Source organism: Thalassophryne amazonica, chromosome 12 (genome assembly GCF_902500255.1).
Source record: "Thalassophryne amazonica chromosome 12, fThaAma1.1, whole genome shotgun sequence".
Taxonomy (NCBI): Eukaryota; Metazoa; Chordata; class Actinopteri; order Batrachoidiformes; family Batrachoididae; genus Thalassophryne; species Thalassophryne amazonica.
The window spans coordinates 24,166,370-24,193,834 of record NC_047114.1 but is presented as its reverse complement, the minus strand read 5'-3'; the positions used below and the strand labels follow the sequence as shown (position 1 = coordinate 24,193,834).

The window sequence follows — 27,465 nt, the reverse complement described above, 5'->3', positions numbered from 1 at the left end:
ATATTTGAACCTGAACACCTCAATCAGAATATGGTTTCCTAATGACATCAGAGTTACATCGGTGAGTAAATGACTCTTTTATGCCACAAATAAGGTCCAGGTTGTTAATAGCGGCATTTCTCCTTTAATTCGGGATGCCTTATATGCAAGGTTGGGTAGGATTACTTTTAAAGAATACATTCAGATTACTTGTAATCTGATTACTTTTGGATTACATTTCAAAGTAATCCTACCCAACCCTGCTTATACGAGGTCTGTCCAAAAAGTATCAGACCTTTTTATTTTTTTCAAAAACCTTATGGATTTGAATCACGTGTGCTTGCATGAGCCAACCTTGAACCTTCGTGTGCATGCGTATGTACATGAATGAAACTAGCAGAACGCTAGCTGATTCATGCTCTGTTGGCTAAAGTGAATTGTAAGATGCTGGAGCTGAATGAAATACAACTACTTTATTCCTCCTCTGTTCTATATAACAGCTGTGGATATTGAATGGACAGAGTTGCTCCGTCCGTAAGCGGTTACAGAGGTAGAATACAGGACGCTATTTGTGGCTATGGTCAAGTTAGTTTCAGGTAGGATAATTTGACACTGTTGAACCCACAATGAATATCCGAATATCTGTCAAATACCCAACCTCAATCTAACTTCACCCCAGTGCTGTTGTGTTAGCTGCGGTGGAGCGAGGTAGGGAGTGAATGAAGAGAGGGAGCGGTCACAGTAAGAAAGCTGATGAATTACATCAATAACACCTTATTTAATGATTGTTTCACAGCGGTTACTTTCTACAGCACAAGACATCTAGAAGTTGAGTCTTTAATTGATAAATAGACATTTGGTTTAGTTTTTGAAGAAACATGATCTAGAAGAAGATATATTTAGTTTAATAAGTCCAATAAGGACTGGAAGGACTTTTTTCAATATACGAGCTTAATTTTGCTCTCTGAGTGACACCAAAACGATGCATTTCCCTGAAAAGTACACATGCCCCTGAGTGGTCCTCAGTTGGCTATAGCCTAACCTTATGATGAATGCAAAATGAGTGTGGTATTATTAATATTGTCTTTAAGAATGCTTAATTTTCACTGTTGCTGTACTTTGTGTGAAATCGTAGTCAAATCGTATATCATATCAATAGAGATACAATATTTGGCTTCAGTATTGGGATGTGAAAATTTGACCATATCGTGCAGCCCTACCGTCAACTAGCTGAAAATTTTGAATATTAATTTACATCTAGAGGGGTCTATTTGTCCTAACAATTTTAGGCAAGAAGTGGGGATTTAGTAACGTGTAATTGTAAGTGATGCTTGGAGTAACAAAACTGGCTTATTTTTTTATAGGGTCAGTTGAGAATGAAAAGACAAGGGGACAAGATTCATGACTTCTTTGTAAAGAGAAGCAAATCAGGCAAAGACAGAACTCAACTCTGGCATCAGCAATCCTGACAGCTCCCATCCTGGGAATAGTCAGGAGAGTCAGTGTCAGACACAACCCAGCCCTAGCCTTTATGTGTGTGTGTGCGTGCGTGTGTCAAAATGGTGTCATGGTGGTGGCGCTGTTTAAAAATTGAATGTTTTACATTTTATACATTATTAAACCGCAAATTACATACAAAAATCTCATCTCCTGTGTGCTTAATATTTGGCTACTTTAATATATTTCAGCATTTAGAGACTCTGATTGCAATTGATTTTTCAGGAAACAAATTGTCATAGTTTGTGGACCCCCTGAAATAGTCTTGGCCATTCTCTGGCCATCCCAAGGATAAAAGTGTAGCTCCGCCAATGATCACACTCCTCTACAAGTCCCACCACCTAAGCTAACAGGCTAGCCTCGGTGCGGGTGGTTCTCATAATGATTTGCTTTGGTGTGGACATTAAAAGATATCAGCCGTTTATTTTCTCAGTAATCGTGCATTAAGTGGACCTAATGGATGATGCTACCAACAGCTGCTAAAAGTGGAAACACATTAGCATACAACATTAAATGAGAATTTTCCTCAGCGTTAATATTGCAGTAGACATGCGATGCGATGAGATCGCCACACAACAAACCATATTATTCCAGGTATTTGTAATAAAATACTCCAAAGAAATAGATAAAACCTCCACAATAGCTGCTAGCCGGATCGAGCAGATGCTGAGTGGTCACAGTGAGAGGTGGAGACGTTCGGCTCAGCCACTGTCACTCAAAGCACCCATTCCCAAAAATTTGCAGAACATTATGGTTTAAAATGTAGTTTTTATGGTTTAAAAGAAGTTAGAAGAATATCCACCCCTTCCCTGAATACAGTTGTCATGTAGGCAGAAACTATCAATAGAGACCTAAACCATGTTTTGTACTAGGCTGTAAACTTGTTTATTTCTGCTGTAAAGTTGGACGTTTTAGCTTCAAGTCCTATGGGAATGTGCTCCGTTTTGGAGCCAGCCTTGAGTGGCCAGTCAAGGAACTGCAACTTTTTGTACTTTCGTTAGGGCTTCCTTTGACACTATCAAAGTTTACCGCTTGATGGAAACGATGCTCCATAACAGAATTGAGCTGCTGTGTCTAAACATTCATATTTCCTCACCTCTTTTTCTGTGGGATTACATATGTAGGGAGTACATTTCAGTAGATACAACCAACCAACTGGCACCCTTATGTGTTTTTTTTGTGTGTATTATGAAAGAACATTCACATTTTAGTGACCATGTTATGTACAGTATCTGTGAACTTGTTGAAGTTTTTGTTAAATTATTGTTAGACTGACAGGAAAAAGTTGAACTCAGTGAATGAAGAAACAAGTGGAGATGATGGGGTTTGTGTGTTTTTGCTATGTCCCCTTGCAGTAGTAACAGACAATGCTGTTAATAGATATGCTAAAAGAATGGTGGACCTTTATGACAGCAGTGTTTTTGAAAGTGACCTTGTGAAGGTAGATGGACTTGTAATGTAGTTTGTCATTATTGTGGCATCCCTATATTTTTTTGATACAATCAGACATCATTTTGTGCAGGTTTAATATCACACAACTTTTTAAAACCAGTCTTAATTTAGTTTTTTTTATTATTATTATTATTGGATTTGATATTTAGTTATTCATTTGGACGATTGGGTTTTGTTCGGGCTGATTTGATTTTCACCACTGATTAATTTGTTTTTCCTGTTTTGAGCAGTTTGGGTAAATCAAAATGCTTTTTTTTTTTTTTAATTTGTTATAGAAAATTTTGACCTGCTTGTGAAGATGTTTGTTTCACCGAGAAGGCGTGTGTGAATTTAGCCTTTATTTTTTCTTGATGTGGAAATACAAAATTAGAAGTTGGACATGTTGAGTGTGTTTGTGAAATATATTGTTGGCTTTCTGATGCACTATGTACAATGTTTTATGTTAATATGTATGTTTTCTACATCCTGGTCATGCAGTTTTTTGTATCTTTCCAACCTATTACTCTGACTTGTATTGTCATTTTGTACATTTTTTCTTCTTTTTTTGCGAGATGCAGTTATTTCAGCAGCATCACAAAGAACTCATTTCAGATTTTCGCTGTGCTTGTCGTGATGACCGTGTCTTAACACTAATTCTGCATATTTCCGCGCTCATGTGTTTGTTAAATGTTCCCTTCTGCCTGACCCTGTGTCCCCTGATGACAAACGGCCTTTGTGACTCTCCGACCATGTGAGTATCTGGTGCAGACTGGTGTTACATTGTCTGGTTTTCTCTTGTCTTAACATTGCTTGAATAAATGAGTCTCAGAGGACTAGAAAGTCGGGACTACAGTGCAACCAGCAAGAGCCTGTCGTTTGTTATTCATCTGACCGTGTAAAATCCTACCGCACGCTACCCTGATTACTACACTTTTTTTTTTTTTAGTAGAAGGAACTGTACTACAACCAAAGATATTTAATGCTACAAGCTTCAGTTCCAGTGTTTCATTTCTAACAAATAACTGTCAAGTCAGTTGAGTTTTTCTTGTTTAAATAATTTAACAAATTTTAGTTAGATTTAAAAAAAAAAAGGCAATACATTCAACGTGTGTAGTAGTCGGCAGGGTGCAGCGTGTGACGTATTTATTCAAAGGATGTGGTGTGTTAATTAGCTGTGTAATACGTGCGTTCACTATAAAAGGAAAATGAGATGAGATTTAAAATATTGCATGTTGTAGAAAAGCCAAAACTGCTGGCCAAGATTAAAGATTGGAACAGTGACTGTGTTGCAACATTATAAAAGGCTACATTATCATTAACTCAGAATATTAACCAGTAATCACACAATATGACACCACATCAGGGCCGTATTCAGGATTACCTGGGTGTTCACCTCAACAGCAAACTGGACTGGACTCACAACACCGACGCCCTGTACAAAAAGGTCAGAGTCGCCTCCACCTCCTGAGGAGACTGAGATCCTTTGGAGTGAGCAGGCCTCTGCTTAAGACCTTCTACAACTCTGTTGTAGCCTCAGCTCTCCTCTATGCTGTCGTCTGTTGGGCCCCGGGCAGCACAGAGCGGGAGAGAAAGACACTGAACAAGCTGGTCAGGAAGTCCAGCTCTGTCCTGGGCTGTCCTCTGGAGTCTCTGGAGGAGGTGGCTGAGAGGAGGGTGTTAACCAAGTTCAAATCCATCATGAACAACAACTCTCACCCTCTGCACCTGACTGTAGTGAAGCTGACCAGCTTGTTAAGTGACAGACTGAGGCACCCTCAGTGCAAGAAGGAATGATACTGCAGGTCGTTCATCCCTGCTGCGGTCAGGCTGTACAATAACACTGTGCAATAACCACATGCAATAATATGTCCACAAATCACGTGCAATATTATTATGTCCACAAATCGTACAATAACAACTCATTTACAAATCCCTGCACTAATGTCACCTTATCACATCTAAACTCCATTTCACATATTGTAAAGAAGATGCTCCTATCTCTTTTTCAATCCCATCATGTTTATATATATGTATATGGGTATGTGTGTATGGGTGTATATGTGTGTGTGTGTATATATATATATATATATATATATATATATATGCACGTATGTGAGTGCGTGTGTGTGTATATATATATACATACATACATATTCTATTTCTACCTCATTTCTTATGTCTTGTACTGTTACAAGTATTATTATGCTTATCCTTGCACACGCTGTTCGATGAACATTTTCCTCTACTTGCACCCACCTTGTGTGTTTTCTTATGAGCTGACGTAACGTGAATTTCTCCTCTGTGAGATCAATAAAGGTTTATCTTCTTCTAATCATAAAGAGTTAAAAAAAATGAATAGTTTGGACCACTGAATTCTGTAGAATTACGGGGTAAAAAAAATTGCAGAAGTGGTGAGAAAGGTCAAGATCAGTCTGTACAGCGGTCGAAAGTTAAAAGTTGCTCCAATTTTGGTAAAAAGTGGTGCAAATTATTGGTTGAGCTAATAGGATTCATAAATGGACTGTGTTGAGTGCTTGGTTTGCAAAGTTGCATCACCATGTGAAAGATTGTTTCAGTTATCTGCTGCGCTAAAACACTTACTTTACATACATGTGCCTGCCTGAACAAGCCCAGACGAGTCCCACTATGCCAACATTCCTGTTAAACCACAACCCCAATTCCAATGAAGTTGGGACGTTGTGTAAAATATAAATAAAAACAGAATACAATGATTTGCAAATCCTCTTCAAGCTATATTCAATTGAATACACCACAAAGACAAGATATTTAATGCAAAAACAGAGTTCACCGCGCTTCTGTATAGCACAAACAAATCTGGTGCAGCCAAGTAGGACTAATTTGTAAAAAGAAAAATAACTGGTGCAACACAGGAATGAGTGCCAGAAAATTTAATAAGGTGCTGAAAGTAAAAAATGTTCAACAGGACTAACGTTTCGATGTGAGTCACATCTGACTCTCACATCGAAATTGAAATTGTATCAAAGCAATGCATATGTATTCAGTTTAGTTCACATAGTCAAATGGTATGTCAAGTGAATAAAGTGTTTAAATTATTAAAAATAACTAATAAAAATACTTAACACATGATTACTTAATGCACACAAGCACTCCTTACAAATCATAATAAAATGGTGTGCAAAATTATAATTAAAGTAGACAATACAGATCAACAGATTAACAAATACAGATATTCCAAATTAAATAAACTCACATACTAGACCTGAGAGAATGTTTAAAAGTCATAACATTTATCAATCCTTTGCAAAATAAATGTGTATTTAACCACTAGATGTCACTGTGTTGAGATGATTCAAATGTTCAAAAAGACTTTTTTTTTATCATAGTTTGATTAGAACTCTTAAACATTCTTCTTTTTTTCTTGCCATCATGATTAAGATGGAGGCCATGTATGGACTTCTGTGACAGATGTCATGGAAGTCTAAAACAAACTCCTTTTCTTGCGTCTACATTGCATTGCATTACAAATAGTGGGAGGTTTTGTAGTCTGTTTATGCAATATTACCCATTCAAATAGCTATGCAAGTAAGTTAGCACTTGCAGAGAAGAACATAAACCAAAACCAAGATAATCCTAGTTTGTAACAGGGAGTCTGAATTATATTTTATTATGTTATGTTAGATTATATTATGGCAGCTTAGTGTGTCTTAGTGGGCGGCACGGTGTCTTAATGGTTAGCACTGTTGCCTCGCAGTAAGAAGGTCATAGGATTGATTCCCACCTGTGGCCTTTCTGTGTGGAGTTTGCATGTAGTCCCCGTGTAATGGTAAGAATATTTCATGTGATGGAATGTTCCGTCTTTCACCTCATGAAATATTCTTACCATTAAACAAATGAAAAAACATTCATTTGTTTTACATAACTCCTAAAATAGATCCTTGCCATTTGATATTTTATTAATTTATAAACAAGAGAAAGGGACTCACACCCTTCTTGGTCCTATGGTGTCCGCCAAATCTCGGTAGAGAGACTGAGACGTTCTGTCTCACACAGGTGTCATCTGACGGAGTCTGCTGTGCCCCAGGGGCCCCCTGCAAGCCTTGAGGTGCGGCGGGGCCAACCCAGCCTGCGCGGTTCTGCCTCTGTCAAACACTGCTTCCTCAGAACCCCCCACCCTGACTCGCTCTCGAGCCTCCTCAGCACATCCAGCCTTCCCGCCTGTTACCCAGCGAGTATGGGCACTGTGTCGGGCCGCTGTTTGTTTTTAAACTAAGTGCCATCACTGCTAGTGTGAGCGCGCAGCGGCGTGCAATGTTACAAAATGCATGGAGTCAAATTTGCATGCTAAATGGAACACAGTGACTAATGTGATGAATGAGCAATATCACGTGATATACAAACCACCAATCAAATGACAAGGATGTATTTAGGCGTTATATAATCTAATGATAGATTATGTTATGTTATTATATTATATTATGTTATGTTATATTATGTGATATTATATTAATATTAATATATTATATCTAATGATAGATTGTTATATATTATATTATGTCATGTTATATTATGTGATATTATATTATGCCATGTTAGATTATGTTATGTTATATTATGTGATATTATATCATGTTATATTATTATTATATTACAAACCACCAATCAAATGACAAGGATGGATTGATTGATTGATTGATTGAATAAACTTTATTGTCCCCAAGAGGCAATTTGTCTTGGGCAAAGCACTACACAGGTGCATTAAAAGACATTGACAAAGACAAATAACACAAACACAAACATTAAAAAAACAAACAAAACAAAAAACTTTTTGGATGTATTTAGGTGTTATGTAATATAATGATAGATTATGTTATGTTATATATTATGTGATATTATGTCATGTTAGATTATGTTATGTTATGTGATATTATATCATGTTATATTATTATATTACAAACCAAACAAATGACAAGGAGGTATTTAGGTGTTATGTAATATAATGATAGATTATATTATGCCATGTTAGATTATGCTATGTTATATTATGTGATATTATATTATGTCATGTTAGATTATGTTATGTTATATTATGTGATATTATATAATATTATTATTATTATTATTATTATTATATTACAAACCACCAATCAAATGACATGGATGTATTTAGGTGTTATGTAATATAATGATAGATTATGGTATGTTATATTATATTATGTCATGTTAGATTATGTTGTTGTATTATATGATATTGTATTATATTATGTGATGTGATATTATATTATGTATGTCATGTTCTGTGACCCGTCTGTTCTGATTCGGCTTTTTCCGGCGGAGCTCGGTAGTTTCCGCGCTCTTCATATTGTCGTTCCCACGCACGGGTTCCCTGCGCCGTGCAGAGCTGGAAAATGGCTGTGTGGGAGAGTAGGGACTTATGAACGGGAAAAAGACAGAAATGACGAGAGCCAGAAGTCAACCGAGCCACCGCTGAATCCTCACCGAATAACCGACTTTCACCTTTAGGCCACAACACGGACGTTTTGTGGGATTTTTTTCGGAGCTCCGCTGCCGCGGGAAGAGCGAAGAAATAATCCTCGGGTGAGTTTTTCCAACTTATTGCACATTTCCAGTGGAGCCTCGCACACATGTACTGGAAAATGGTGGAAGCGCTCCGAGGCTCCACGCTGCTGACTTCTGCCCCACTTCAACCGTTTTTACACCTTTTCGTGACGGTGCGTTAAAATGTAGTGTTTTATTCGTGCACCGTGTGACGTGTCGACGTCTAATTCTCGTTACTGTAACGTGTACTTTCTAAACTTTTACTGACTTTACCGTATCTTCATATTTTCCAAACTTTGTAAGGCATCGATGTTACCATTATTTTTTTTTTTTCTCAGCGCTTGAAAGTTGTCAATTTGTGAAACAATCACAAGCGCTGTGTTTAGTGTTTAAAAACAGAGTCGTAGCAACGATATGAGGGACGCCGGGGGGCAACAACTTGAAGCTGTATTATTTCCAACCTCAATCCATTCCAAACTGCATTTATTGTGTTTATGCGCGGAAACTCCACAGTTATACCTGCCGTATTATCATCCAGTAGGGTTAGTTTAGAAAAGACATTTAAAAAACATATTCTATACAATTACAGTTTTTTCCGCAAATCTTATTGGTTAATTGTGTGAGATTTCAGACCATAAAATATCACGTGGACGGTGGCAAACTATTAAAACCGTTTCCCATTTGATGTATAACTCTGCCCCCTGACTGCGTTGCTGCACAGGTGTCACCAATGGCGCTGTTAGCTAAGAATGACAGAAAACGCGTGGATTTAACTGGATTGATTGATGGGTTTTCAGTGGATTTAACTCATTGCAGCTGATGAGATGGAGAAATCTGTGGGTCTATAGCATGAACACACTGCTACGGTAAACTTTGACGAGCGACCACACCCTTTCACAATGATTCGCCCGATTACTTACAGAAAAATAATGTGTGAAAACAGTGGATTTGTAGAATTGGAATAACCCTGTTGTTCTGATGATTTGCGGACGTTTCATGCTGGATTACGGTCACAAATAGCCGTTTACTCAAACTCCTTTTACTCAAAACTCAATTTGCGACTGTAAAATCCAGCATGAACGTCCGCAAATCATCAGACACAACAGGGTTATTCCCTAATTTACATAACACAATTTTTAAGTCAGGAAAAAAACATTGCATTTGCTAGTTTCTTTTAATTTATTATTTAAGCATGTGACTAACAATCATGTATCTGTACAACACCTGTTTGAACAATAAAACCTGGATGAACAACAACATGGATCAAATATTTATTACACAGTTTATGGTTATACTAAAATATGAAATGGGTGAAATGTAACGAAATGGAGTGATATGGGGACAGATAATTACAAAATTACGGTAGATAATCATGAAATGGGGGCAATAAACAGTAATTTCATGAAATACATAACTTAATAACCCATCCAAAACCACGTAAGGCCAAAAAAACTCTATTACCCTATATACATAATGCTATAACATAATGCTATAATACTTCTTTACACGCAAAATGGTGCCAAATGTGCTGCCACCTAGTGACAATAATACAATAACAATAACACGCGCCAGAAGTATGACTGCAAGCAACAATGGAAAAGGGCCCAGGATGCAGGGCCCCAGGAGGAACCAGGCGAAAAAGGGAAGCGGAAGGGCACAGGGGCCAGGAAGGGCAGCCACCAGAGCCACCGGGGCAGCACGACGGACCAACAAGGGAGCGGCCCGACCCGACGGCGCCGGAACCCCCCCCAAATGGAGGCACAGGAAGTAACCCCACACCTGAGGGAAGCACGCAGGGCGCTGGCAGGACCCACCAAGAGGGGGGGCCCAGAACCCCACCACCCGCCCATGGCACTGGAGGGAGGAGCGAGTGGCGGCGGGGACGGGGGGCAAAGGAGTAACCGCAACTGAACCCAGAGCGCAGGCAGGGACCACCGGCACACGAGGGTGGGCCCGGCCCCTAGGAAAGAGGCGAGACCCACCCCCCGGGCCAGGAAGCACACGAGGCTACCCCGACACCCGAGACCCCCCCAAGCAGCCCACAGGACCCCCCAGACACCTCCAGCCCCCAAACCACCATCACTCTTTCCCAAAAAAACTCTGTCATAATTGTGTTTAGAAACCAGTCACCATTTGTTTTATTATACAAGGTCTGTTAGAAAAGTATCCGACCTTATTATTTTTTTAAAAAACCATATGGATTTGAATCACGTGTGATTGCGTCAGACAAGCTTGAGCCCTCGTGCGCATGCGTGAGTTTTTTCATGCCTGTCGGTTGCGTCATTCACCTGTGAGCAGGCTTTGAGTGAGGTGTGGTCCACCCCTCTTGTCTATTTTTTATTGCGAATAAATGTCTGAACAATTTGGAGCTTTGCTGCATCAATTTTTTTCCAGAAAGTGTGAGAGACCTCCAGGTGGACACCGTTCGAAAAATTAATATGGCTTTCAGGGACGATTTTATGGGGATTAAACAGATTATGGGGTGTTACCGCTTTAAGGACAGCCCACAACTGCTGAGAGCGCGGCGCGCTCCCAGCCCCCATCGACAGGCTGACACCCCGCTGGAACAACCAGATCATTTCCAATGTGAAAGCTTTGTTGATCCGGGACCTCGTCTGACTTTCACAAAAAGGCAGAGATGTGGACATCAGCACTTTTTCCGGCACATTCCATCGTTACAGGAGTTTTTTTTCATGGAAAGAAAAGCGGAGGGACGCGCCACGGCTCCGTTCATTACGCTGGACAAAATCACCTCGGTGTTGGTCTCTCAGGACAGCTTTCAGGTGGATTTCAGACGGATTCCGGTTGCTTTCCAGTCGTGTGAATATCCGATTGTAATTGTGCATGAGCTGGACATGCCAGAACATGTCCCGTGAGGCTTCATCATGGCGTTGCTTTGCGCCGAGCGACTGCACCGCTCTCAGCAGTTGTGGGCCGTCCTTAAAGCGGCAGTAACACCCCGTAATCTGTTTAATCCCCATAAAATCATCCCTGAAAGCCATATTAATTTTTTGAACGGTGTCCACCTGGAGGTTTCTCACAGTTTCTGGAAAAAAATTGATGCAGCAAAGCTCAAAATCGTTCAGACATTTATTCGCAATAAAAAATAGACGAGAGGGGTGGACCACACCTCACTCAAAGCCTGCTCACAGGTGAATGACCCAACCGACAGGCATGAAAAAACTCACGCATGCGCACGAGGGTTCAAGCTTGTCTGACGCAATCACACGTGATTCAAATCCATATGGTTTTTTAAAAAAATAATAAGGTCGGATACTTTTCTAACAGACCTTGTACATCTGTGTAGTTAATAAGTAAGAAACTCCAATCTCGCTGCTGAGGGGCTGCTGCTCGCTCCAAAAACTCTGTCATAATTGTGAAATAAAGGACAAAAGAGACATAAGTCCTGCTCACAGGCTGCTACCAGATACAGGACATGTTCACATCTTCAGTCAAACTCCAGACATCTCCACGTCACTACATATTCAGTCCCTGATTGGTCATCGCGTCACGATGAGACTAAAAAGTTCAGATTTTTAAACTTGGGGAGGAGGGCAGCGCGACGTGATGCGACACAATGTCACGCCACAAACGCTCAAAATCGCTTCACTCGCGTCGCTTCATTCGCGTCCATCGGGTTGCGCTGCGTGACTTGGCGCCAAAACACGTTATTCCATAGGGATTAGATGGCAACCTGTCGCTGCTGTCGCTCATGTCGCACCTGGTGTGAACGCAGCTTTACAGTGCATCCGGAAAGTATTGACAGCGCTTCACTTTCTCCACATTTTGTTATGTTACAGCCTTATTTTAAAATGGAGTAAATTCATTTTTCCCCTCAAAATTCTACTCACAACACCCCATAATGACAACATTTTTTGCAAATTTATAGATAGAATATTCCATTTGAAAAATTTGATAGCCGCAGCCCTAATGTAATGTACAACCCCAATTCCAGTGAAGTTGGGATGTGTAAAATGTAAATAAAACAGAATACGAGGGCTGTCAATAAAGTTACGGTCCTTTTTATTTTTTTCAAAAACTATATGGATTTCATTCATATGTTTTTACGTCAGACATGCTTGAACCCTCGTGCGCATGCGTGAGTTTTTCCACGCCTGTCGGTGACGTCATTCGCCTGTGAGCACTCCTTGTGGGAGGAGTCGTCCAGCCCCTCGTCGGAATTCCTTTGTCTGAGAAGTTGCTGAGAGACTGGCGCGTTGTTTGATCAAAATTTTTTCTAAACCTGTGAGACACATCGAAGTGGACACGGTTTGAAAAATTAAGCTGGTTTTCAGTGAAAATTTTAACGGCTGATGAGAGATTTTGAGGTGATTCTGTCGCTTTAAGGACTTTTCACGGTGCGAGACGTCGCTCAGCGCTCTCAGGCGGCGTCATCAGCCTGTTTCAAGCTTAAAACCTCCACATTTCAGGCTCTATTGATCCAGGACGTCGTGAGAGAACAGAGAAGTTTCAGAAGAAGTCGGTTTCAGCATTTTATCCGGATATTCCACTGTTAAAGGAGATTTTTTTAATGAAAGACGTGCGGACGGGTCCGCGCGTCGGGACGCAGCCGACGCGGTGCGGCGGCACAGGAAAAACACCTCTGTTGAAAGCCTTAAGGACAAGTTGGAACATGTCCTGCCTGTTAAACAATTTCTCATATACTCACTCCACTGAAAGCCATCAAAAGCCGCCTGGATTTTACAAATGGTTATCAACACGGAGGTGTTTTTCCTGTGCCGCCGCACCACGTCGGCTGCGTCCCGATGCGCGGATCCGTCCGCACGTCTTTCATTAAAAAAAATCTCCTTTAACAGTGGAATATCCGGATAAAATGCTGAAACCGACTTCTTCTGAAACTTCTCTGTTCTCTCACGACGTCCTGGATCAATAGAGCCTGAAATGTGGAGGTTTTCAGCTTGAACAGGCTGATGACGCTGCCTGAGAGCGCAGCGCGACGTCTCGCACCGTGAAAAGTCCTTAAAGCGACAGAATCACCTCAAAATCTCTCATCAGCTGTTAAAATTTTCACTGAAAACCAGCTTAATTTTTCGAACCGTGTCCACTTCGATGTGTCTCACAGGTTTAGAAAAAATTTTGATCAAACAACGCGCCAGTCTCTCAGCAACTTCTCAGACAAAGGAATTCCGACGAGGGGCTGGACGACTCCTCCCACAAGGAGTGCTCACAGGCGAATGACGTCACCGACAGGCGTGGAAAAACTCACGCATGCGCACGAGGGTTCAAGCATGTCTGACGTAAAAACATATGAATGAAATCCATATAGTTTTTGAAAAAAATAAAAAGGACCGTTACTTTATTGACAGCCCTCGTACAATGATTTGCAAAACCTCTTCAATTTTCAATTTCAATTTATTTTCATTTATATAGCACCAAATCACAACAGAGTTGCCTCAAAGCGCTTCACACAGGTAAGGTCTAACCTTACCAACCCCCAGAGCGACAGTGGTAAGGAAAAACTCCCTCTGAGGAAGAAACCTCAAGCAGACCAGACTCAAAGGGGTGACCCTTTCCTCTTCAACCTATATTCAGTTCAATACACCACAAAGACAAGATATTTAATGTTCAAACTGATATACTTTATTGTTTTTAATGCAAATCTAAAATGACGGTATATACTATATAATTCCATCTACATATAGAGGGAAATTGGTCTTTTCATGCCGTTGGCGCTCGTCCGACTTTGCTGTGCCTTGTTTCTCCCTTTCTGCGTGTTTGAACACAGGAGTAAAATGTTATGTCCATCCAATATTCTTGTGTTTTTAACTTTTTAAACATTATTTCTGACCTATGCTTAACAGATGGCATGAAATGTCTCATCCAGTGACATTTTCGGACATGAAGACAGAAATCATTTAGGCTAACTGGACATGGTGAGTGATTTTATTTTACATTTATTGATTAACCCATTGCTGGCAACAAAACAGTTTGTCCACGTAATAAAAATGTATTATAATACTGATACAAAAATTGATCATCCGCAGTCACAAAAAAAGTCTAAACATGTCAGATTAAACCGTTTTACTTAAATTTTTTACATAATTTCATGGGGGGATCATGTCACCAGACACCCCCCAGGTTTTGTTAGTGCAAATCAGTACCACAGTCACCGATTAAATTTTAGCTGTTTCTAACTACCTAGTTGGAAAATGCATGAATGGATGGATATTAACAAATAAAATGAAGTTGACCAGAAATAACATGAAGTATCTTGGGTTCATTCTGTTTGCAATGAAATAAGAGTCATAAGTAAATGTAGGGATGAGTGTTTTTTGTTTGTTTGTTTTTTGCATTTCCCATCCCAACTTTTTCTGGTTTTGGGTTGTTTGGAGTTGCATTGTGTATGTTGGTTGAAGAGAAAAAGTTTATATTTGGGGGGAAAAAAAAAGGTTTTGTATGGGGCCATTATATTGTAGCAAAAGTGTTGCAAATGTATATTTGATCTGCAAATGTGTATTTCGATCTCTCTGTGTGTAACCACATCCACAAATGCATGAAAAAATCTGTGTGTGTGTGTGTGTATAAAACCCCATCCACAAAAGTGTAAAAAAAAATTGTGCGTGTGTAACCGTGTGTCACTAGATTGGATGTGTTCTTACACATGATTTTTGCTACACTCCTGCTGTGGAAGATCTGCAAACACGTGTAGCGATTTGTACCTGTGCAGAGACTTGTCTGTGCGCCTCCATGGCTATACAGCTTCACACCACCGACGGTGCAAGCACCATTGATGTCAGTTCACCCCCTACACTTTTAAGCCTGGCTGGGGCCCTTGAAGAACATCCACTGATTCGGTTTGATACGTTTGCTACAATATGGCCCCATAGTTTTGTATTTTTTTTGTATTTATTGCACTTGTACCATTGTTTTGTTTATTGTTTGTTATTTTGTTTATCTGCAATAAATACTCTAAAATACATCTTTTATTTTTCATTTAGTTATACAGTGCCAAATCATAACATACAGGTGCATGTCGATAAATTAGAATATATGAAAGGGTTCAATATTTTTTTTGTCAGGTATTATCAGAAAGTTTAAAATTTATATATGGAATACATCCAGATCCATATCAGACCCCCATGCACAAAGTCAGGGCTCAAAATACTACGTGCATGTGCTAGTTTGTGCACGTATTATTCGAGTGGTGCATGTAATTTTATACTCGACTAGCACTGGTGCAAGTAACTTTATCCAAGTTTTATCAACTATAAGCACCAGTAAAATGAACCAATAAAGGAATAAATAAGGAAAAAAAAATTTCCAGTGTGTTGTCTTCGTCTTCCCTTGTTATGGTAAGTATGGAAGTATGGGGATCACCACCCCAGTTTGCCATTCTCTAGACTCTGTCCCAGACCTCAATGCAATGTTGAAGAGGCGTCTCATCCAAGACAGTTCCTCCATACCCAGAGCCTTCAGCATTTCTGGACGGATGTCATCAACCGGAGTTCTGTGACTACCTCAGTGACATCCACCACAGAAATTGATGATGATCCCCCTTCAGCTTCCAGCTTTGACCCTACTATAGAGGGTGCTCGAGTTTGATGCAGGAGTTCCTCAAAGTGTTCCTTCCAGTGCCCATTTACCTCCTCAGTTGAAGTCAACAGAGTCCCATCCTTACTGTAGGCAGCTTGGATGGTTCCCCATTTTCGTTTCCTGAGGTGCCTTATGGCCCACCAGAAGCACCTTGGTGTTGTCTGAAAGTCCTTCTGCATGGTTACTCTGAACTCCTCCCATACTCGCTGCTTTGCCTCCCTCACAGCAGAAGCTGCCACCCTTTGGGCTTGTCGGTAGCTTGCAACTGCCTCTGGAGTCCTCTGAAATAACATATCCCAAAAGGACTCCTTCAGTCGGACAACTTCCCTGACCACTGGTATTCATGGGTTGCTGCCCCTTGAGGCAGCTAAGACCTTCAGGCCGGAGATCCCCACTGCAGTTTCAGCAATGGAAGCTTTGAACATTGCCCATTCCGGTTTAATACCCCCAACCTTCACAGGGATGCCAGAAAAGCTTCATTGCAGGTGTGAGTTGAAGATCTGTCAGACAGTGGGCTCACCCGCACTATCCATTTGGGCTGACCAGGTCTGCTGGATACCTGCTAATGTTGCTAATTGTGCTAACATGCAAAATGAAAATAAGAAAATTTCACTCGATGGAAAGATGGTTTGTCAGTGCAATTGACTGCTCTCAAGCTATATTGTATCAGATATTTGTCATAAAATGCTGAGACATTACAGACACAGTTTCTCCACAACAACTATTAGCCTCTGCTATTAGCAGTTGCTAGTAGGGCTCTGAACTCTGCTCACACTCGCATGCAAGTGGCTACTGAAAGTGACCACACCTTTAATTATTTCTAACTTTATGGCTTTTAATATGATGAGTTATTCAATAAAACCGGTTCAGTTGTCATGGAGGGTGAACAAGCTACAGAGACCAGTTTTTTGTACCAGGCTGTAAACATGTTTATTTCTGCTCCAAAGTTCCACATTTTAACAAGGGAAGCTTTTGGAACCTGCCTCAAGTGGTCAATCAAAGAACTGCAACATTCTACACTTTCGGGTTTGCTTCATTTAACTGGACCAGAGGTTTGGGTTTGTCTGAAGCCAGGCTGCATGTGCGTTTGTTCTGTTCACTCATCTTCAACCACTTATTCGAGATCGGGTAGCGGGGGCAACACCTCTGGCAGGGGACCCCAGACTTCCCTCTTCCATGCCACATTGACCACCTCTGACTGGGGGATCCTGAGATGTTCAAAGGCCAGTGTGGAGATATAGTCTCTCCACCTAGTCCTGGTTCTTCCCTGGGGTCTCCTCCCAGGTGGACGTGCCTGGAACACCTCCCTAGGAAGGCACTCAGGAGGCATCCTTACCAGATGCCCTGGCTCCTTTCAACGCGAAGGAGCAGTGGCTCTACTCCGAGCTCCCCATGGAAGGCCGAACATCTCACCCTATCTCTAAGGGAGACACCAGCCACCCTCCTAAGGAAGCCTATTTTGGACGCTTGTACCGCAATCTAGTTGTTTCAGCCGTGACCCAACCCTCATGACCATAGGTGAGAGTAGGAACGAAGATTGACCAGTAGATCGAGAGCTTCACCTTTTGGCTCAGCTCCCTTTATGTCACAACAGTACGGTAGAGCAAATGCAACACCGCCCCTGCTGCACCGATTCTCTGGCCAATCTCACGCTCCATTGTCCCCTCACTCATGGTCAAGACCCCAAAGTACTTGAACTCCTTCACTTGGGGCAAGACCGTATTCCCTACCTGGAGTAGGCAATCCATCGTTGGCACACACTCTCTGGTCCCCCCTTTATAAATATGGGGACTGCCACCCCAGTTTGCCACTCCTTAGGCCTCAATGCAATGTTGAAGAGTTGTTGCTCCATGTTTGCTCTGTTCTGAGTTTTAATTGTGTTGGCTTTATTCTTTTATATAAAACAAATAAGCAGATAAGCTAAAATGGTTTTGTTTGTCAGTACTTTAGCTTGTCCATATCTATCTGTCTGTCTATAAAATTTCATACTGAAGTTGCAGAATCTGTGCTTTATTACCAAAAAAATTGTAAGATTTTTCTGCAGTTTAAATATCCACATGTTCACATGATGAATGTGTAACTGAAGCCAGTTTTTCTTAATATTGTTTTTTATAACTTTAAGTATTTTCTGTTGCATGCTTGTTTCAGCTTAATAATAATAATAATAATAATAATAATAATGATGATGATGATAATAATAATAATGCAACCCCAGTTCCGCCTATTATTTCCACCAGTTTTCATGAAAATCTGTTTCATCGTGTTTTACAGCCCTAATTCCAATGAAGTTGGAACATTGTGTAAAATGTAAATAAAAACAGAATACAATGATTTGCAAATCCTCTTCAACCTATATTCAGTTGAATACACCACAAAGACAAGATATATAATGTTGAAACAATTGAACATAGGTCAAAGAGGATTTGTAAATCATTGTATTCTGTTTTTATTTACATTTTACACAACGTCCCAACTTCATTGGAATTAGGGCTGTAAAAACACGATGAGACAGATTTTCATGAAAATTGGTGGAAATAATAGGCGTCACCCGAAATGGGCGAAGTCAGGTTTTGCATCAGAATGGCAGAATGTGAGTGCTTCATACCTAGCCAAGTTTGGCACAGAGTTTTCCTGAGTTGTGACTCTGCACACCTTGTATATAACGTCTGAGAGGCTGGCCATATTCCGTGGCAGAGCTTGACTCAAGTTGGGAAAGGTCGGTTAAACTCATACAGGCTTTGAAGATGTTGAAAACTTTCAGGAATTCCATCAAATTCTGAATGAACTAGGCTTAAATCATGCTCAGGTTTGGTTGTAATTATATGAGCAATTCTCAGTGACCTTTCCTGGCTTGTGCGGAGCTTCACAGAGTTGTGTGCTAAAATATTGCAAGGAAAACCTGGCGCCAAACCTGGACAGGTGCAAGAGCTACTTGACCCAGATTGGGTGAAATCAGTCAAAGTGTACATAGTTGGAACTAGGTCCAAATTGGCACCGGTGTGAGAGGTGTCAAATTTTAAGTAATTGTGTAAAAATATTGAGATCGTATTTTTGGCCTTGATACAGGAATGTAGCATGTTTAAACTTGAGCTTTCCTCTTTAGTTTGATTTTAATAAACTTATTGAGTATATCCAGTACCTACGTAGTCCCTCATAGATTTATAATACACCGTGGGTAAAATAAGTATTGAACACTTCACCATTTTTCTCAGTAAACATATTTCGGAAGGTGCGATTGACAAATTGTCACCAGATGTCAGGAACAACTGAAATTAACCACACATAAAAAAATCAAAACAAATATGCCCATAAATTACGTGTAATAATGTGAAATGACACAGGGAAAAAGTATTGAACATCTGAAGAAAGGGAGGTGCAAAATGGCATGAAAAGTCAAGACACCAACTGAAGTCTATCAGTAATTATAAAGTAATCCTGCCCCTTGTCAGTGCAAATTAAAATCAGCTGGTTCAGTCCCAACTGTTGCTGTATCAAAAGCTGTCTCATTACCAAGGTGTCACACAAGAAACACAGTATCTCATGATGGATCTTTGCAACCTTATTGTTGCAAAACATACTGATGGCATTAGTTACAGAAGGGAGATGCTTGGGACTCCGACGAGGGCGGTCGCATCTCCTCCACTCTCCCTTATCTCTGCTCTCTGCTTTAACCTTTAAGTCCTTACTTCACCGGACTGTGATTTCCTCAAATTATATTGGATACTGGTTCTATTGGACTATTATTGGATTAACCATGGAATTGATCAGCTGGTCTCTGAACGCTGTTGACACTATCTTTTCTACAAGAAGGTCAGGACCGGGGGAGCCTACCTGCCCAGATGGAACATATCCTGCGGGCTATGTTCTCGACTCCTGGGAGTCTTGGCGTTTTGCATGCTTGGCGCCTTTCTCCATTGAGGATGTCGAGGATTTATTCATATTTGCTCTTATGATAGCAGGGCTGGCACTTTCTGGCTTATGTGCTGTCCTGATCTATCGGAAAATTGGCAAGACGATGGCATCAAGAACCACGACCCCTTGCTTGTCCGTCATGATTAATGAGGTCGGCAAGGCATTGCATTCTCAGACTGCTATGACTCTTGAACGCAGACACAAATTGCATGACATCTTGGAGCAGATTCGTGCCTTGCAGATGAAGTTGAAGATTTCAGAGGCCGGGGAATATTCTTAATTCATAATTAGGAATATTCATAATTCATAATTGGGATTTGGTTGTTCAAGTGGAACTGTAAAATGTGTTTTTCACTGCTCAAACCACATCACGGCAGGCTTATCAAGCCTGAAGGACAAATTGCCTGACTTTTCCTCCAGAGGAATGTCTTCTGGCCTTGGTGATTATTTGGCTCCTTTCTTTCTTATCTCAACCCACAAAGACAATAAATTGTTTTTCATATGACTGAAGCATGCTCCATTTTCTCTCCCCACCCCCATCCTACCCTCCATCACACACACCTCACTCCGGCTTCAGCTCATGTCACCTCCCTTTCATTCTATGTCACCTCCCTTCCCTTTAACGGCACCGTTTTAGCTGCTGCTGGTCCCCGTCCCCCCTAAGCTGACGGTGGCGCAACTCAGGGTTGCTGCGCGACGTTTACCCACTTGCCTCAATTCGGATAACGGACTTCTTCAAATTTAGTGCACATAAACAATGTCAAATGTGTATGTGCTGTTCTTAATTCTGATGTGTGCCATTATTACGGTAAACAAGTAATAAATGTGGGCTAATTGCTGTCTGAGGTAACTGGAGTGTAAACATAATTTCTCCACTGTGAGATCAATAAAGTATATCTCATTTCTAAACTTCTGAATGTGAGCACTGTTGGGGCCATAATCCAGAAGAGGAAAGAACATCATTTCATCATAAACCAGCCACGACTAGATGCTCCTTGCAAGATTTCTGACAAAGGAGTGAAAAGAATTATCAGTAGAGTTCTCCAAAAGCCAAGGACCACTTGTGGAGAGCTTCAGAAAGACCTGGAATTAGCAAGTACATTTGTTTCAAAGAAAACATGGGATGTATGGACACTCACCACGCAAGAAGATTTCTGTAGAAAAAGCATGTTGAAGCTTGTTCAAAGTTTGCTGCACAACATTTAAACAAGACTGTGAAATACTGGGACAACATAGTCTAGTCAGATGAGACCAAAATTGAACTCTTTCGATGCCATATTACACAGCATGCCACTACACATCACCCCAAAAACATCAAACCAACAGTGACGTTTGGAGGTGGGAACATCATGGTGTGGGGCTGTTTTTCAACATCCGGCACTGGCAAATTTCATATAATTGAAGGAAGGAGAAATGGAAAAATGTACAGAGACATTCTTGATACAAATCCACTGCTATCTACCATGTTGATGAAGATGAAATGAGGGTGGACATTTCAGTAAGACAGTGATCATAAAAAAAACACAGCCAAGGAAGCTGTCGGCTGGTTTCAGAGAATGAAAATAAAGCTGCTATAATGGTCCAGCCAATCAGCTGACTAAATTCCAACAGAAAATCTATGGAAAGAACTAAAAATCTGTTGGTTGACTGTTGGTGTGGACGAATGGACCAAAATCACACCTGAGGAATGCAGGAGACTAGTTTCTCCACACAGGAGGCGTCTTGAAGCTTCATTACCAACAAAGACTTTTATACGATGTATTAAATAGATTTCAGTAAGCGTGTTCAATACTTTTTCCCGGTGTCGTTCCATTTTATTACACATAGTAACTTACTTTATGTACTTATTTTGGTTTCGTTGTATGTATGGATTACTTGGGTTGTTACCGACATCTGGTGAAAATCTCTTGTCAATAACACCTTTTGAAATACATTTACTGAGAAAAATGGTGACGTGTACAATACTTACTTTTCACGTTGTAAACAGTCATAGTTATAATGCACGCGAGTTTAACCAAACGTTCTTCTATTCCTGTTAAATATTTGAGTGAGACTGAGAATTTTGTCCAACCAACTGCAGGTGTTACTTGTTCTCTTTTGTATTTTTCGTCAGCAATTTGTGGAAAATGTATTTAATTTCAGTCATCTTTTTTTCATCCCAGCTGAAAGATGCTGGATTTGGAGCTGTTAAGTATGAAGAGTTTGGGAAAAGGTAGTGGTGTTTGGGTCATATGTTTGATCACTGCCTAGATACATTTTCTAATATTAGAACATTTCCTTGATTTGCCCGGCTCCTCTGTGACTGGAGAACACATGGGTGGCGCGGCAGCCAATGGGAGCGTCGGATGAGCTTTCCCTCTCTCTAGCAACAGTCACTTACTTGCTGCCGATTCATTAATTATTTTCCTGTGGTCTCCCTCAGCCGTTTGGACTCTGCTGCTTGCAAAGTGCTCCGGCTCGGTGTCTCACTCTAGGCTTGTTTTTTTTTTCTTCCTCTCTCTGTCTTTCTCTGCTTCTCTTCTGTGAGTGAATAAAAGTCTTTTAAAAAAGAGAAAGAAAGGGATGGATCCTGTGACGCTGAACATGCCAGCTGCTGCTGTCAGACCCGGACCGTAACAGACCAGATTCTGCTCTCACCTCGCACGAGTTGCTGCACTTTTTTTCTGCTGTGGAACTAAATTTCAACAAAAGGATTTTAAAAAAAATTTTTTAAATGCAAACTCCTTTTCTTATACTTTGCGTTTTGATTGTTTTGGCCGCTTTGGTGCAGCAGAACTCAGACTGTCAGCAAACTAAACATGGCTACTGGAGAAAGGAGTGGACTTTTTGGCTGTTTGGGAATGGGGTGGGTGACGACGGGAGGCAGGACTCTTGTGTGTGTGCATCTGAGGGGGGTTAAGAGCAGGTGGAGAGAGGAGGGGGGGTTAGGGTTGGGGGGGAGGGTTATGGTGGTGTGAGGATTGCGGGCTGTGGTTGGGTATGCCAGTGCCACGTGTCTAGGCTGGCACCTCTTGCTTGTCGACTCGGAGGATGTTGGACCGCGAGTCTGGCTGAGCCTGTCCAGCTTCTCTCTCAACCAAAAGTGGGGTGAGTGTTGCACTCTGCCACATCTTCTTATCGCCATAACTCTTTTTCGAATGATGATAGATGAATGCACGGAGGTTTGCACTAAATATTGTGCAACATTCTGCGCTAAATGTTCGCTTTGCGAATGTTGTAGAGGGACAGAGGACTATCAACACTAAGGTTCGAAATCATTCATTTTCATGTGGAAAATCCAGACTTGAGCTTTGGGGGTTTTCTTTAAACTTTTGCCTAATTTTGTAGCAGCAGCATTGCATTGCTTAAATATTCCTGAATGTTTTAAAAATTATTGCACAACATCGGGCCTTGCACACGAGGCCTGTGCTTATTTTGAGGTGGATGTTTGGAGAAATCATCCTAAATTGCTCCTCATCTTTGGGAAGAAAAAACCCGACATGAAACATACAAGCTTTCTGCTTCTTTGCCGTTCCCTCCCTACTTCTTCCAGTTTGTCGTTGGCATCCCTTCATCTGGTCCTGAGAGGTTAACACTACCATTGTCCTTGATTAGTCCACAGATGTCGTATTTATCTCAAACCCTGATATCTCACTCGTGTCAGACCTGGCGATGTTTCCATTTTAAAATGGAACTTTGCAGCTTTTTGTTTTGTCTCAGTAAAGCTTATATACGATATATATATATATATATATATATATATATATATATATATATACATAAAACGTGAACACATTTTGTTACATGAATGTCGATTCTTTCACGTACTGAAGGTGAGGATCTTTTAATTTTAGTGTTGAATGAATCAGATAAAATTTTGTTTTTATTTCTTGCAGTTATTTTTTTCAGGAAACATTCACAATTTTTTTTCTTAAGGTGATGTAATCGAACAAGTGGGATTTTATGTGTGGAAACATTTCAGTCGACGTTTGGTTATTGAGTTTAAATTAGGTGACAGGATGAACCTTCAAATATTTCGAAGGGTGCACAGAGCAGCTTTTGTTTTGTTTTGTTTTTTTGGGGGGGGGGGGGTTGTTTTTAAACCGTGTCGGCACTGTTGTGAATTTTTCAGTAATTCTGTTTTTTAATCAACCGCACTGCAGGTTGTAGTTTTCTGCGAAAACACATATTCCCATTCTGTCCGAAATTCTTTGAACGTTGTTTGAGTTGAAGGGGTGTTTATTTGGTGAAAGTTGTTCTGTCTTGGGTGCATCATGCCTGTGAGTGTGTGACTGTGGAGTGGAGCGAATGGAGGCTCCTGTCCAGAGACCCAGTCTGCTGTTGCTTATGACGCAGCAGCATCATCCGATCTCACCGTCCTAACCGCAGACTGCACAAACGCACCGAGCTGCCGCAGTTCGCCATTTTCACCGTCCGCTTTAATTTTAGTTTCAAATTTGCGTGTTCGCTTTAGTTGTGGCTATTTCCTGAACAGAAACAGCCTGCAAAGGGCAAATCTTTCATGGTTCTTCTGCAATATTTGTCTTTGCTGTTGTACTTTTTAATTCAAGTGTAAAATATATAATTTTTTTGGTCATTGTTGCAGGTTGGTCATAATCCAGAAGATGTGGGATGTTGACAGAACTGAAGAGGATTAAAGACCTTTGCCCTCCAATCAGGTCACTCGATTTGACGTACAAGCCGACCACACAAGGCCTACGGCTGGCAAATCTCTTACGCGTCTGCTCCTGCAACATCCAGCCAGAGTGCGTGAAAGAGCATGTTGCCAATGTTCTCCCTCTGCTCCATCATCTGGCTCAACCGGGGTATCAAACTGAGGAAAGTGCACCAGTCCTCCAACACCGGTCAGGCCTGAACTCGCTGCTGCCGCAGATGCTACAGCAGTAGCATGCTACAATATCTTCAGGTTGAAATGCTTCTGAGCTTCGGGTGACTCCTCCCTTCTCCTTCCCCCCACCCTCCCCAAGCTACACTACCAAACCACTCCACAGTCTTTTTGGTTTTTGGCGGAGGATTTCTGCAGAGCCAAGGCTTGTTGTTTGCGCTGTGGTTTGGGCTGTGCACGTTTATCCTCTGTGTGGGGGCCATTTTGAGTTTTGTTTGCACTACAAAATGGCAGCGGAAGGTTTCCAGTATCGTGCTCTCTACGCATTTATGAAGGACCAGGAAGAGGACTTGGATATGCAGCCTGGGGACCTCCTGACAGTCAGCAAGGCATCGCTGCTGTCCATGGAGAACTATCAGGAAGGCTGCGTGGAGCACCCGGAGCGTCTGGGCTGGCTGCTGGGCTACAATGAGCGCAGTAAACAGAGAGGCGACTTTCCAGGGACATATGTGGAGTACGTAGGTCCCGTCAAGATGGTGCTCCCATGCAGTCAACCCAGGTCCCAGCGCCCACTTCCTGCCGCTCCCAGACCAGAGTCATCTCAAGGTAAGGCTCCTGTTAAGAATTAAGAGTACGCATCACATGGACTGTCTCAGCTGTTTGTTAACGCGGGGCAGCGGGCCTGTTTTTGTAAGGTAGCATTGAAAATGATATGGTTAACAATTGCGTCTTGATCGCCTCATGAGCTGGCACAGCTATGCTAATGTATTCCAATTTGTGGGTGTTCGCGTTTATGTAGTCGTCCATGTTTGTGGTGAATGGAATGGTGTTTTCTATCAATGTGTACCCACAGCAAAGTTGACTATGTTCCAATGTATGTATTTATTTATTTATTTATTTTATCTAGACGTAAAAAAAGAGCTTTCATTTTTATTAGTGATACCAGGGCTGGACGATATGACCTCAAATTCCTTTTGTGACATAATTTGAGACATATGTGGTAACAGTATGTATTGCAAAATATTCTTTGGTCTATACATTAAAATATAAGTAATGTAAGAAACAGTCTATTTCAGATGTATGTTTACATGAGCGTATTCAAGTGCTGTGCATCTTGCGCGCACAGCTGTGATGTCCCACACAGGGTCCTGTGATGGCCTGCAGGTGCAGGGCGGCTGCAGAGAGAGCGCACCTCTGCAGAGCACATACAGCCATCTGCAAATTAATCAGAATGTCTTCTTTTTTTTTTTTTTTTTTTTTTTTTTTTTTTTACCACTTGGCCGCCTGACAGGTGTATTTTCTGCAGTGTCTGGATATATCTGCGATCCACACGTCTGGTACATGTTATTACAAAATGGGCCTCTTGTTACTATATTTTGGACACATGCCATTACAACTTTACGAGTGTCCCTTTGATTCATTTTATTGTTGTGGTAATAAATGTGTGGTTGCAGGTGGTTGAGAGTTTTTTTTTTTTGCATATGAAGTTCTTAAATTCATCTAGTTCATTTACTAAATTGAGCAATTGTTATACAAAAATGATGTCATGCAAACTTAATAAGCATTAATGAATGTCGTGATATTGCGGATCAATATTTTGATTATTAATTTATCATTTGTGTTACATACAAGTAAAATTCCAACTTTTTCGAAGTTGTGAAATGTGAGAATTTGTTGATTTTTACAGTTTTATGTTGCTATCAGACTTTTTTCCTTTGGAAATTAATAAACAGTCATTCCCTAGTCTTCTCAAATGTGATATTTATTCAGTCTTGGTCATTTTAGAGAAAATGGTCACAGAAATGGGCCATTTTAATGTATTTTACTGTCGTAATTGTCATTCTGTCTGTGCATTAAGGCTCCATCTGAATCTTTCTGCCTTTTTGCTGTTGTTGTAGCAGGGATGGGAATTGTTATATTTTATGAACTATCAACTCTGCTAATGGGTTCCATTGTTTGTTGATTCCCTTATTGATTCCTAATGTGTTAACTGCGGGGAGAAACTTAGGCCTACACACCTGTTCAGTATTAACAGTTGTCTGATTGACCGGGACAGCTGTTCGGACAACAAGGTGTTCTGTGATGTTGTCTGACTCAGACAAGTGCATTTCTTGTGATAAAGTGGTCACATTCTTTATTTTAACTGCATATTTTAGCGAGGTAATCAACCGGAAACTCACTTATTTGATATCAGACAAACTGCGTCACACTGCGTTGTAATTTGCCAGGAACTACAAATATATTATGGAAAATGCTGTTTTAGCACAATTAACCTTCAGAAAGTTTCATTAAATTTCATTTTCACACCATGGCTGACAGCCTGAGTGAACACAGTGATTAGAAGCATGGTTTATGAAGGATTTAATCACTCATGTCTTGAAATCATCACGTTTTACAACTCGATGTTAACGTGCTAACATTAGCATGTCAGTGTGTGTGTGGTGCAGCAGTTATCCAAATGATTTACTTTGGTGAGACTTGTACTTTAAGTGGACCTACGTAATGGATGCAGCTACCAACAGCTGCTAAAAGTGCATAAACCATTAGCATACAACATTAAAGAGGAATCATGCAGCATTTTTACCTTAATTTTACAGTTTAGGAGTAACTGTAATGGGTAAATGACTTGTTTTGGGGAGAATTGGGGCTATTCCCCCACCAAACGTCTCATAGTAGAAAACCAGGCTTGCAATTTTAGGGGCACCGACCCATGTCGATTCAGTAGAAGA

At 40.8% G+C, this 27,465-nt stretch overlaps 1 protein-coding gene across 1 annotated transcript in view; it reads left to right on the top strand.

The window, feature by feature from the left end:
* The first annotated feature begins 8,270 nt into the window (after positions 1 to 8,270).
* The window catches only part of LOC117521177 (phosphatidylinositol 3-kinase regulatory subunit beta-like), a 152,016-nt gene continuing 132,821 nt past the window's right edge, over positions 8,271 to 27,465 (top strand). The window contains 3 exon segments of the mRNA XM_034182527.1: positions 8,271 to 8,484; positions 14,268 to 14,339; positions 24,497 to 25,342. Of these exon segments, the coding sequence (XP_034038418.1) occupies positions 25,024 to 25,342 (319 nt within the window). The 5' untranslated portion in view covers positions 8,271 to 8,484; positions 14,268 to 14,339; positions 24,497 to 25,023.